Source organism: Gymnoscopelus microlampas, assembly GCF_963454915.1.
Source record: "Gymnoscopelus microlampas genome assembly, chromosome: 13".
Taxonomy (NCBI): Eukaryota; Metazoa; Chordata; class Actinopteri; order Myctophiformes; family Myctophidae; genus Gymnoscopelus; species Gymnoscopelus microlampas.
The window spans coordinates 48,279,815-48,292,736 of NC_139950.1; the positions used below are offsets into that span (position 1 = coordinate 48,279,815).

General features: G+C 41.9%; 1 protein-coding gene across 1 annotated transcript in view; it reads left to right on the forward strand.

The window, feature by feature from the left end:
* Nucleotides 1-12,922, forward strand: part of LOC311058988 (kinesin-like protein KIF20B) — a 48,177-nt gene that overhangs the window by 13,669 nt on the left and 21,586 nt on the right. Inside the window, exons 13-19 of the mRNA XM_084076554.1 lie at nt 20-159; nt 1,869-1,980; nt 3,223-3,319; nt 5,685-5,809; nt 8,750-8,995; nt 10,093-10,344; nt 11,932-12,156. Of these exons, the coding sequence (XP_083932680.1) occupies nt 20-159; nt 1,869-1,980; nt 3,223-3,319; nt 5,685-5,809; nt 8,750-8,995; nt 10,093-10,344; nt 11,932-12,156 (1,197 nt within the window). The remainder of the gene's footprint in view (nt 1-19; nt 160-1,868; nt 1,981-3,222; nt 3,320-5,684; nt 5,810-8,749; nt 8,996-10,092; nt 10,345-11,931; nt 12,157-12,922) is intronic.

Here is a 12,922-nt window from a genome sequence, read left to right on the forward strand (position 1 = left end):
CGTGTGTGTACCTCCACAGAGGCAGGCGGCGCTGTTGGCACGTCTTCAGGAGGAGCTGAGGAAGGAGCGGAAAGACAAGCTGCAGTTTGAGGCTCAGATCCGACAGGAAGTGTCCAAGGAGTTCACTGAGCTGATTGAAAAGATGCAGAGCGACTTCAAGTGAGATTATACTACACCCCCCCCCCCCCCCTCCTTATACCCTCTCTATAAAACAGACCCCACTTAACACATTAGCCCCCTTCCCATTGCATCTTAAGCACCACACCACACCGCATCAAAATATCTACCGTTTCCATTACACAAAAGTATCCCCGCTCAAATCCACAGGTATGAGTAGCAGACTCTGGTCAATGACACTCATTTGTAATGTAAACATAGGTGGAGGTCATTTCTTTTTGTCTAATGTAATGTAGGTGAGTGGCCAACTGTCCTGTATACAAATGCAAATCACCTGTGCACGTGCGGGTGAACCATTTGGTTCGGTATGAACCAAATGGATCCTTATAACTGTGATTATAATACAATATAAAGTAGTGTAATGTTTTACAACTATGATACTTATAGTACACTATAGATTATAACTGTGATTATAATACACTATAAATGATTATAATGTTTTACAACTATGATCATTACAACACACTAGAATAGATTTTAACTGTGATTTTAATAATCTATAAAGTATTATAATGTTTAACAACTATATCCTGTTCTAAATAAAAAGTCGGTGAGTGATCAGTCATTATGAAGTGTTTGGCCCCGCTTGGCCTAGCTCAGACCTACCCAGGACTGGGTACTTTTTAGGCACCAGTTTAGTACCACTTACACACCACTCTACCCACTTCATTGTAGTGGAAACCGAGGCTCAAGTGGGCGGTGTGGTGTGGGGTGAGGCCATGCATATGGAAAGCCACCTATTGAGTGCCAAAAACGTAGATCTACTTTTTTCAAATACACCCGTCGAGTGTTTTTTTTTTTAATTCCATAAGAGGACGCAGTAACGCAACTTAGGAATGATCCCCCCCCCCCCCCCGGACTGTGAAGAAATCGACGGATGTGATGTCATCCCAAAAAACGTGACGTCCGTCCGCCCCAATGATGGGATCTTTGAGAAAAACACTTCTAGCTCCATATCTCTTTCTTTGGGTGAAAACCAGCCATTTTCCATGTCTCTCGAAAATGGCGGATTGCGGTAGAAAGCCTCCGAGCGCAAGTTTTTCACATGCATGTACCTGTGCATCTAAGTGTCAATAAAGTGAATCTGATAGACCAGGGGTCTTCAACCTTTTCAGGCCAAGGACTCCCTAGCTGAGAGAGAGATGAAGCAGGGACCCCCTACTCTATATTGTATAAAATTGTATTTCAGATTAAAGTTTTTTTTTTCCTTAGTCTGCTCTTTTTTCCCTCTACAGTACACCTAAAAAAATAGCCGACTGCGAGGCGTTGAGAGCTTGTAGATCTGCTATTTTCCCCTCAGAAAAGGAATTCTAGGGTTCAAGTGGTTAATGTAAAAAACTAAAATCCTATCACACATAGATTTGGCGGACCCCCTATAGTAGCTCTGAGGACCCCCTAGGGGTCCCGGACCCCCTGTTGAAGACCCCTGTGATAGACGGACCCCTACCCCATCGCCCGGACACTTTTTTTTTTTTTTTTACACATCCGGGTCCACGTTGTGGCTTCTGCAGCTGTCGAAAGATCGCCAAGACACGGTAAAAAAACGCTGGCACTCTAAGAATGATCTCTCGCAGTCAAGGGAACATTCATAGGTTGCGGAAGAGCGCCCCCCTAGTGTAATTTCTAAACAAATGTTTTATTTTATTTGCATTCATTACATGTTATATGTGTTGTGTTTATTGTGTGTCCAGTGAGCGTCTTATCCAGGAGAGAGACATGTTGGAGGACAGAGCAGAAGGCAGAATGAGGATCTTCAAGAACCTCGTACAGACCCTGCATTCACCACAGCCCAGCACCAGCACCGTAAGAACATTTAAAGGAGAATTCCTGTCATTTTAAGTGTTATGTTTGATGTGTGTCAAATCACTTACCAACGTAGGAATGAAAATCGCGTAACTCCACAGAGCCCCCTATCGACCCCCACCGTTGTCATTATAGGAGGATATAGGATAGCCCAAATTCGCCTATTTTAACCAATGCAAAGTCTGTTTTTTTGCTTCTAGTACTCATTGTTGAGTCCCATGATAATGTAACAGGCGCTAAAACTCCCGACAAGCTAACGGCTAATAACAGAACGAGCTAATGCTGGTTGCTGGTTTCTCTCCCGACCTGGCAACCTGGGGCTGCCATGCAGAGAGATAAGCAGCCCCAGCGTTAGCTCGTTTGTTATTAGCCGTTAGCTTGTCGGGAGTTTTAGCGCCTGTTACATTATCATGGGACTCAACAATGAGTACTAGAAGCAAAAAAACAGACTTTGCATTGGTTAAAATAGGCGAATTTGGGCTATCCTATATCCTCCTATAATGACAACGGTGGGGGTCGATAGGGGGCTCTGTGGAGTTACGCGATTTTCATTCCTACGTTGGTAAGTGATTTGACACACATCAAACATAACACTTAAAATGACCGGAATTCTCCTTTAACCTATAGTTCACCACAACCCAGCTCTATAAGAACATTAACCTATAGTTCACCACAACCCAGCACTATAAGAACATTTAACCTATAGTTCACCACAACCCAGCTGTATAAGAACATTTAACCTATAGTTCACCACAACCCAGCTCTATAAGAACATTTAACCTATAGTTCACCACAACTCAGTTCTTTAATAACATTTAACCTATAGTTCACCACAACCCAGCTCTAAAAAAACATTAACCTGTAGTCACATAGTATACTATACAAATCCATAAATCCATTGTAACTTTAAACTCTATTTTAACCATGTTAGATTCACCGGAAACACCCGTCCTTGGTTCTGGTGACTGATATCGTCCTTCTAATACGTGAGGAAACCGTGTTTTTTCAATTACCTTTTTAATTTATTTTTATATTTATATATCTTTTTTTGGAAAATAAACGATTCAATAAAAAGTAATCGAAAAAACACGGCCTCTCACGTATTAGGAGGGCAGGATGAGTCATAAAAGCCTGAGTAGACGATAAAATTACCCAATTTTTCTTTAAAGTTAAATATCCCTTTAACAAATACAAGATCATGTTATTACAGTCTAGTGACCAACCTATCTGTGTTTCTATCAGGACTCCGTCGCTCTGCAGTCAGTCTCCACACTGGACGGTCGTAAGCGTCCACATGATGTCCAGACGGACCGGGACGGACAACCTCCTCTGAAAAAAGGTACGACATTGTCCTGGAACCATGGTCCGTCTGCAGGTACGACGGCCTCGAACCATGGTCCGTCTGCAGGTACGACGGCCTCGAACCAGGGTCCGTCTGCAGGTACGACGTTGGCCTGGAACAATGGTCCGTCTGCGGGGACCACGGCTGGCCTCAGGGACGGACCCACGGCCAAACGGACAGCCGCTCAACAAGATGCCAGAAGATGCCAGTACCTGAAGACCAGAAGACGTCTGTCAGCCCTGAGGAAGAAATGACAAAAAACTATTGATCTGTGTGTGTGTGGGGGAGGGGGAGGGGGGGAGAGATGTCACACCTGTCCACTGTGCCTACTACTTTACTTGACTCCAGTACTTAAATACTTGAATTACTTTTTTATGTTTTACACAAATAAAGTGTTGTGACCAAAATTAGTGCACTGTCATTTACAGTAACTGCAACAGAGTGGGGGGCCAAAAAAACAACAACAATATGAAATGTGATTGATTATTTTCATTCACATGTTTTGTTTTTCTTCCACTGAATTATGGCTTGCGATTTTTCATACTGAATTGCAAGATGCATATCCATTTCAATAGATGCCCAAACACTTGTATAGAACCCCAAAAACAACTCATTATAACAACAAAAATCATTATAAAACACTTCTATCAATGAGAACTCGTTCTCTATCTGGTGGCTCGGTTGTAAACGATGAGTCATTGATGATCTTGCAGTTTTCAGCTCATGCTAGAAAATAATGTTGCATTAAGTGATACATTTGATAAGGTGTTAAATGGATGGTAGTCCTTATCAGAAACATGATCACAGGAGTCTACCTGTCTCTCTCTTTTAATACATGTTCAGGTCAGGATACAAATTTCATCCAATCAAGAGATCAAACTTAGAACTAGGATACAGTATAGACAAGTGGAATTGGAAGTGACAAAATGAATGAGACACAAATTAGAACAAAAATTGAAGGTGATTATTGGCTGAAGTTGACGACACAACCGAATATGTATTTTCACTAGTTAAAGACTCCTGTTACTGAACAAACACTGTATAGCAGCAACGATTGCTTCATAATACACTTCTGTAACTTTTTCACAAAGATATATTTATATTACAATACCTTATATAATAAAGAATTCCTATTATTTTGCTGGTGTGACATTTGGGCAAACATACTGTGGTTTACATGATCTGTGTATTTTAATCACACAAGGGTATACACGCTGTGAATGAAGTTCAGAATAATGACTATCCTGGACCATTTTAGAATTGTATTTCAAATTGTTGGGGACTAAATGAAGGGTAGCTGTTTAGCCGTGTATGTGGACAACATTGCTGCTATATATTTGTGCACACACACACTTGCATGCTGTATAGAATACTATTTGAATTATCTTCTAATGATCAACTATACAATATGGATGTAACCATAATACTAGTTATATCTATATGACTTCATGCATGTAATTACAGGTATTAAGACCTGAAGTCTCATTCTCAATAGAGACGTGCTAACTAAATTAAAACCTAGTGCAAGAGTAAGCACAACATTTTCCAGAGGGGTCAAGCTGGACGGCTTCAGTTGCTACTGTAGTGTTCCAGGTTGATCAGGCAGAGTAGGAGAAAGCCTTTTTTGTTCTGTGCAGATTTTCAAATAACCCCCCCCCCCCCGAAAAAACATTTTTTTCCATAAATTAAAAACATTCAAAAGAATTCCCCCCCCCCCCCCCAAAATCCATTGATTAGAGGGAAAACTCTACTTAGTAGAAGTAGTGAAAATAGCAGATCTACAAGCTCACAACACGTCGCATTGTGACGTGTTGTGAGCTTGCAGATCGGCTATTTTCACTAGTAGTTCCAGGGGGTCCCCAGCTAAATGATAGTTGGGAACCAAATGGACCCTTATGGGTCTGTAACTCAGAGTGTACAAATCCAACCAAATGGACCCCAACGGGTCCATTTGGTTCCATTTGTACACTCAGAGTTAAATCAACATTGATTTTACAATATAAATTGGGGTCCCAGAGATAGAAATGCTATTAAATGGGGGTCCGTAGCCTAAATTTGCATGTCAAACTGGGGGTCCTTGAAATTAAAATGGTTGAGAATCACTGCTAGAGCCGTAAAAATCATCTCTTATTATGGGGGTCTTTGGCATATCTTTTCAAATGGGGGTCCGCAGGATAATAAGTGTCAATTTGGGGGTCCTTGACATGAAAGAGTTTCAGAACCACTGGGTTATATAGTCAGTGTTTTGACATGTTAAGTGGATGGAGAACGAGGCAGCGGTCCCACGATGGACGTGTTCTCTCTGCTGTAGTTTAACCTGCTGTTCACATCATACTCTTTATGCTTTCCTTTCTTGTGTCAGAACAACTCCTGGAGGAGAGCAGTGGAGGAGAGACAAGGAGACGCACAGAGGAGAGCAGTGGAGGAGAGAGGACGAGACGCACGGAGGAGAGGACAGCCTTGCAGGACCAGGCCAGTGAACATCAGGTACACTGGCTGCACATTTTAACCACTTCACCCATTCAGACAGGAACAGCATCTGTGTCATTTTAGATGTCTTTGGCTATTAAAAACACATCACACCCTGTGTGAAGGAAGCGGTGCCTTTGATGAGCCCCGTATTGATGTTGTCATCAATATTTGTTTATAGCCCAGCCAATAAGAATGTCCGGACAGACACACGGACACCCGGACACACAGACACACAGACAAAGTCAGATATAGAGCGGTTGGCACCGCTAAAAATAGCAGATATACAAGCTCTGTGCCACGCTATGAGCTTGTAGATGTGCTATATTGGAAAAATCATGAAAATCTTTTAATATGTATTTTTTAAAGCGAACATTTGTAAAATATTTTGTTCCAGGGACCCCCAGAAGCAAATATTTTCAAATTTTCACTTTTTCAAAAATGGCAGATCTACAAGCTCATAGTGCGGCACTCTGTGCTTGTATATAGTATAAAATAATGGTTATAGCTGAAATGGGGGGGTCCCTGTAACAACATATTTTGAGATGGGGGTCATTTTAGGGGTCCTTGACGTGAAAATGTTTTGAGAACCACTGATTATAGAAACTGTTTTTTTCAAAAAACTGTCAGGATTTAGAAGACATTTGCAGAATCCCCCAGAAGCATTTTTTTCCCCAAGAAAATAGCAGATCTACAAGCTCCCGTCAACACTCCATCTCTTCACCAACAATATCTGAATAGCCAAAGTATAAGATAATGTTTAAAGTGTTTAAAATCCAAAATGACAGATGCGTTCTCGGTATGAAAGGGTTAACACATTTCCCATTTCTCATTTATTTTATTCACTTGTGTCTTATTTTTAAAGGCCTTTGCAGACAGGGCAATCAGTTATTACCGCAATGCGAAAAGACGCACAAATCAAACTGGGTTCGATTGAACTTGCCGCACGGCAAATTCGGAGCCGGTGTGCATGAGGTCATAGAGAAAGAACCCTGTTCTTTAAAAAAATTATATTGTCCGTTTTTTCCGTGCGAAAAATCGCACCCTCTCTGCAAAGGCCTTTACTCTGTCTTTGTAAGTTCACAGAGGCTGTTAATGAAGCATTTATTTGGTTCAATGTTGTTTCGCGTTCTCCCCTAACACCATTTTATTTGGTTTTCCACATCATTGGGGGAACACAAATGTTCACATTTAATCAACAAATGTGCTTTTAATCGACTTTATGACGTGGAACTTAAAGCACCGGGCTATATTTAATGCTGCTGACTATTGTTAATGCTCGCACGTTGTAAACCTAACGCCCATTATTCATTTTATTAGCTGCATCTGTTTTTTCAACATAACATTAGAGTACAAGGTTCAGCCTGGCATGGGTTTAATAAGAGCAGTTGTTCTCCACCGTTTTTGAGCACGGGACCACTAGCACTGGACCACTAGCATATGTACATTTAACATTAGATTATTAGAATATTAGAGCAGTGGTACTCAAACTTTTTCATGTCAACGACCCCCAAATTGACACTTATTAGCCTGCGGACCCCCATTTGAAAAGATAAGCCAGGGACCCCCATAAGAGAAGATTTTTACGGCTCTAGCAGTGATTCTCAATCATTGTAATTTAAGGACCCCCCCAGTTTGACATGCATTTAGGCTACGGACCCCCATTTAATGGCATTTCTATCTCTGGGACCCCAATTCATATTGTGAAATAAATGTTAATGTAACTGAGAGCGTACAAATGGAACCAAATGGACCCTAACAGGTCCATTTGGTTCCATTTGTACACTCTCAGAGTTACAGACCCATAAGGGTCCATTTGGTTCCTATAAATCATTTAGCTGGGGACCCCCTGGTATCCCCTCAAGTACCCCTGGGGGTCCCCGGACCCCACTTTAAGAACCAATGTCTTAGAGGCAGGGAAAATTTCACATATTTACGTACTGTAGCGTAATATGACATAATGTTCTAGAAATTAACAATGTCATTCAGGGGTGCCGTGGATGATAAAGTTATTTACAGGGGTGACCTCCTGAGCCAAGAAAGTTTGAGAACCACTGTAGACTACACTCTCCTTGTCTCTCCTGCTCTTTAGTAAACACAAAATACATGTTATGTTTTACATACATTTGGACGCGGACCCCCATCTGAAAATATGTTGTGCCAAAAAAGTATTCAAAACCTTTCACTTCATGTTCTAGATTGTTTTAATCCATTAAGACCTGAGGGGATTCTTTAAAAAAAAAAGAAAAATCAAGATTTTTCAAAAATAGCAGATCTACAAGCTCATAGCGCAGCACTCTGTGCCGTACTATGAGGTTGTAGATCTGCTATTTTTGGCAAATTTTCAGAATGGGGATACTAGGGTTCAAGTGGCTAATATCATACAAAGATTTGGTGGCCCCCCCCTGTAGTAACTCTGAGGACCCCCAAGTGGTCCCGCACCCCCTGTTGAAGTCCCCTGGGACTTTTCCCCATAAATAACTAATGGGAGCCTTGTTGTTTAAAACCATCTACAGCGTCATGGTTCTCTTTTAATTTCAAGGACCCCCATAAGATTCTTCAAAAATAGCCAAAGAAATCTAAAGTGACACAGATGCGTTCCAGGTCTTAAAGGGTTAAATAGCCAAAGAACAAAAGCTTAAAATGATTGTGACACTATATTAACTCATTTAGCCGTAGACCCCCCTGGAACCTCCCCAAGGACCCCTGGGAGTCCCCGAACCCCACTTTGAGAACCAATGAATGAATCTCATCCAATCAGGAGTCATACAGGATAAACAGCTGAAGTTGAATTGATGAAACAACAAATGAGCAGACACAATTATACAACTGGAGCACACGCTGATCTCTGTGGGGTTCTCGCTTCTGATTGGATGAAAACGGGGGGAGGGGGACCCCTGTTACTGAACAAACACTCTTTAACTTTTTAACAATGCACTTTTGTTTGAATGGAATAAGGAGGTGCTGGCGGCCCTCCAGGAGGAGAGGAGAGCCAGGGAGGAGGTGCTAGCGGCCCTGCAGTACCAGACCACGGGCAAGGAGGAGGCCATGGCCTCCTTGGAGCAGGAGAGGAGAGCCAGGCAGGAGGTCGTTGAAGCCCTGGTCAAAGAGAAGAGGAGCAGAGAGGAGGAGGAGACGAGGAGGAGACTGGTGGAGGAGAGAGAGAAGGAGCTGTGTGTCACCCTGGAGGCAGCACAGAGGGAGGTCAGTAGATGCATATTGTCTGTGTCGGGTAGACACAGACAACAGCTTGTGAGCTTGTAGATTTGCTAAAATTTCAGCCAAAATTTTAAATTTCAAATTGAAAACATAACGTCAAGAAATATTGAAAAACTATACCTTGTATAGAAGAAGCTAGTTGGTTGTTCGCCTCGGCTGCGTCTTACGTTTCCTGTTTTGTTTTAGAGGATTGTTCCCGCTCTTTTTCCAACTCGGTAACCTTTGCCCTCAGGGTCTCGGCCTCGGCGGGATGGCTGAATTAGCTCAACAATTAGCTCAACAATTAGCCTAACAATTTGAATCATGGAGATATGAGGTGTCTGCCCAACAGCAGTGATACACTGAGATGCGACACATTGAGCTTGTAGATCTGCTGTTTTCTTTAAATAAATATTTTTGAAACCTTTCACATTTAATGACATGCCCAAAGTAAGGAGAGATTAGTAATACATTATTTCATTAGAGTATTTTCCATAATCGATGAAATCTGTTTTGTTTGATTAACTGTAGTAGGTTTGCTCGGGTGGCGCAGCGGTTAACCCTTTCAGACCGAGAACGCATCTGTGTCATTTTAAGATTTCTTTGGCTATTCAAAAATAGCAGATCTACAAGCTCATAGCGCGGCACCGAGAGATCTGCTATTTTTTTTAAAAATCGTGAAAATGTGTGCAAATCTTTGAATATCTGTTTTTAACTCTGTTACAACGTCTGGGGATCCCTGGAACAAAATATTTTTACATTTTTTAGATGGGGGTCCGCGGCCAAAATTCATATAATTTTGGGGGTCCTTGACATGACAAATCATGAAAAAAGAACCACTGATTATAGCAACATATTCTTTTTTTTTTATAAAAAAAAACAACTATGATTTAGAAGACATTTGTCGAATCCCCCAGAAGCAAAGATTTGAGTTACAAATGTTCGCTTTAAAAATATATATAAATAAATACAAAGATTTGCTCAATTGTTTACGATTTTTCAAAATTAGCAGATCTACAAGCTCATAGCGCGGCACAAAAAAGGGATTAAAAAATAAATAAAAGATGAACCGTTGTGTGTTGAACCCCTAACTGGTACCACAGGTGACCAGGATGACGGTGAGAGCGGACCAGACCTCGGGCCAGCTGCAAACCAGAAACCACAACGTTGAGGAAAAGGACTCCCAGATACACTCCCTGACCCAGGAAGTGGGACGCCTCAAGCAGGAAGTGGAGAGCCTTAAACAGGAAGTGCAGACGAGCAGAGCCGACGGGGAACGAGAGGCTCTCCAGGAGAAGCAGACGTCAGAGATTCACATCAAAGCTCTATCTGAGGAGACAGACAGGCAGACCCGGGTGAGAAAAAATATTATACTCAGGGGTGCACATAACTTTTTCGGTCTAGTTCTCAGGGGAGCACCTGGATATGTTACTTGGTTTTTGCCGCGACACGTCTCGCAGAATGGATGAAAGAGGGATACATGGATAACTTGCTGTTATCAATTGTTTGCACTATCATGCACTATGATGCACTTTGATGTGCTCTTTGCTTTTCTCATGCTTATCAAAAGCTGGGTGACTGAAATTCTTTGTCCCTGTATAAAAGGCGCTGCTTTTACCCGCCAGATTGGGATGTTCACGGCATATTTTGCACCATCACGATCGGTGACGAGTGCCTGTTACACAGCCAGCAGCTTGCTGCATGCGAGTCGCGCGACTGACTGTGTCAGGATTCGAGGCCACACTCACACAATCACGTGCAGCATGCGTCCCCTCCCCCTCCGCCTAATGGCTGTGTATGGGGTGCGTATGGGGCGGACGCGTGCTTTAGCCTGATTGTGTGAGTGTGGCTTCAGGAAGTAAATTCCTGTCCCTGCATTTTGATGACGCATGCGCACCAGTTATGTGCACCCCTGATTATACTTAAATTATACTTTTTGAAGAATGTAGTATGAAGTGTATTTAGTATGGTTGTGCTTTTTTTGTCGCATTCAAGTGTACTCGAGTACTACTCAAGGACTACTTGAGTATACATTTTAAAGATTTGTTTGTGGTAGATTTTTATTATTTTTCATTGAGGAGGGACAGGGAAAGTAGGCTGACAGGAAGAATGGGGAGAGAGATGGGGGGAAGACATGCAGGAAAGGCCGACGGGAACGGGACGCAAACCCGCGGCACACTGCTATTAAGGATTTTCAACCAGGGTGCCTAGACCGCGACGCCACGGTCTAGGCCTTGAGTATACATTTTAAATCAGTGGTTCTCAAACTTTTCCATATCAAGGACCCCCAAATTGACTCTTATTAGCCCACGGACCCCCATTTGAAAAGATAAGCCAGGGACCCCAATAAGAGAAGATTTTTACGGCTCTAGCAGTGATTCTCAATCATTGTAATGATTGAGAAACCCCCCCAGTTTGACATGCATTTAGGATACGGACCCCCATTTAATGGCATTTCTATCTCTGGGACCCCAATTCATATTGTAAAATCAATGTTCATTTAACTCTGAGAGTGCACAAATGGAACCAAATGGACCCGTTAGGGTCCATTTGGTTCCATTTGTACACTCTCAGAGTTACAGACCCATAAGGGTCCATTTGGTTCCTATAAATCATTTAGCTGGGGACCCCCTGGTATCCCCTCAAGTACCCCTGGGGGTCCCCGGACCCCACTTTGAGAACCAATGGTTTAAATATGTCAAATTGGAACAACTGTTTAAAATCAACTTCTTTAAAGTAATGACCCGAGTCATTTTGAGGAAAATGTAGTTACTTACTTACAGTACTACTTACTTACTGGATGTTTTTATTTGACTTTGGCCATTATTTTAAGAAGATGACTTAAATAAAGATTAAGTATACTTTTTTGTATAATCTCTGTACACTTCCATTACATTTTAAAATATACTAAAAGTATACTATTTTCTTTTCTCCTGGCACAGACTCTGGAGCAGGAGTTGGCGCACGCTAAACAGCAGCTAGTCCAGGCACAGCTGACCTCAGAGCAGCAGATAGACCTCCTCAAAGAGCAACTGAGGGAGAAAACACTGGCGTCAGAGCAGCTACTGGACGAGCTGAGAAACTCGCTTCAGGAGAAAGACCAGCAACTGGACCAGCTGAAAAACACACTTCAGGAGAAAGACCAAACACGTAAAGGTCATCTCGAGGTAAGTCCGTCACAATTATTCCATAATAGCCTGATGGTACTTATTAGAGATCATACAACGGTTGCTGCAAACGTATTTATAACACCAATTATAGCAACATGAGAGAGGTGGGAGGGTCAGTTCAGAATTATCAAGAAAAGAATGATCAGCAAAAACAAATGATGATTCAATTCACAAAATCTTTTCAAAACAAACGACAAACAAAACAGTCCCCAAAATGTTTTCAATTGGATAGTCAGCCCCTCTTTGTGTCCTGTCACCGTCCATAATCCAAACTCAATGACCAAAATAAAAGTAAACTCGATCATTCTATGCAGTTAAACGATACGATACGATACGATAATACTTTATTGTCAGTTTGCACTGAAATTTGTCTTGCGACCCAGAAACAGCCATGTATGCAACATATAACAGTACACACATTTGACATGACACAAGAAAACAACAAAATACAAATACATACATAAAGACATGCAAAGACAAGAGCAATGTCCACCACTCAGCCTACCCCTGGCTTATAACTCCTGATTAAGCCTCAATGTCGTCTGATGGACAAACGACCTCTTCAGTTTGACCTTATTGTATGTAGGAACACTGTATCTCCTTCCTGAAGGCAGCAACCTATATTCTCCATACAAAGCATGGCTAGTGTTTGAAGTGATATTCCTTGCCAACCTTATCATACTGTTATCATACGTAGATGTATAGAGCCTCTGAAGTGGTTGTCCAACAATCTTTGAACAAATATCTGGCAAAACAAAAAAGG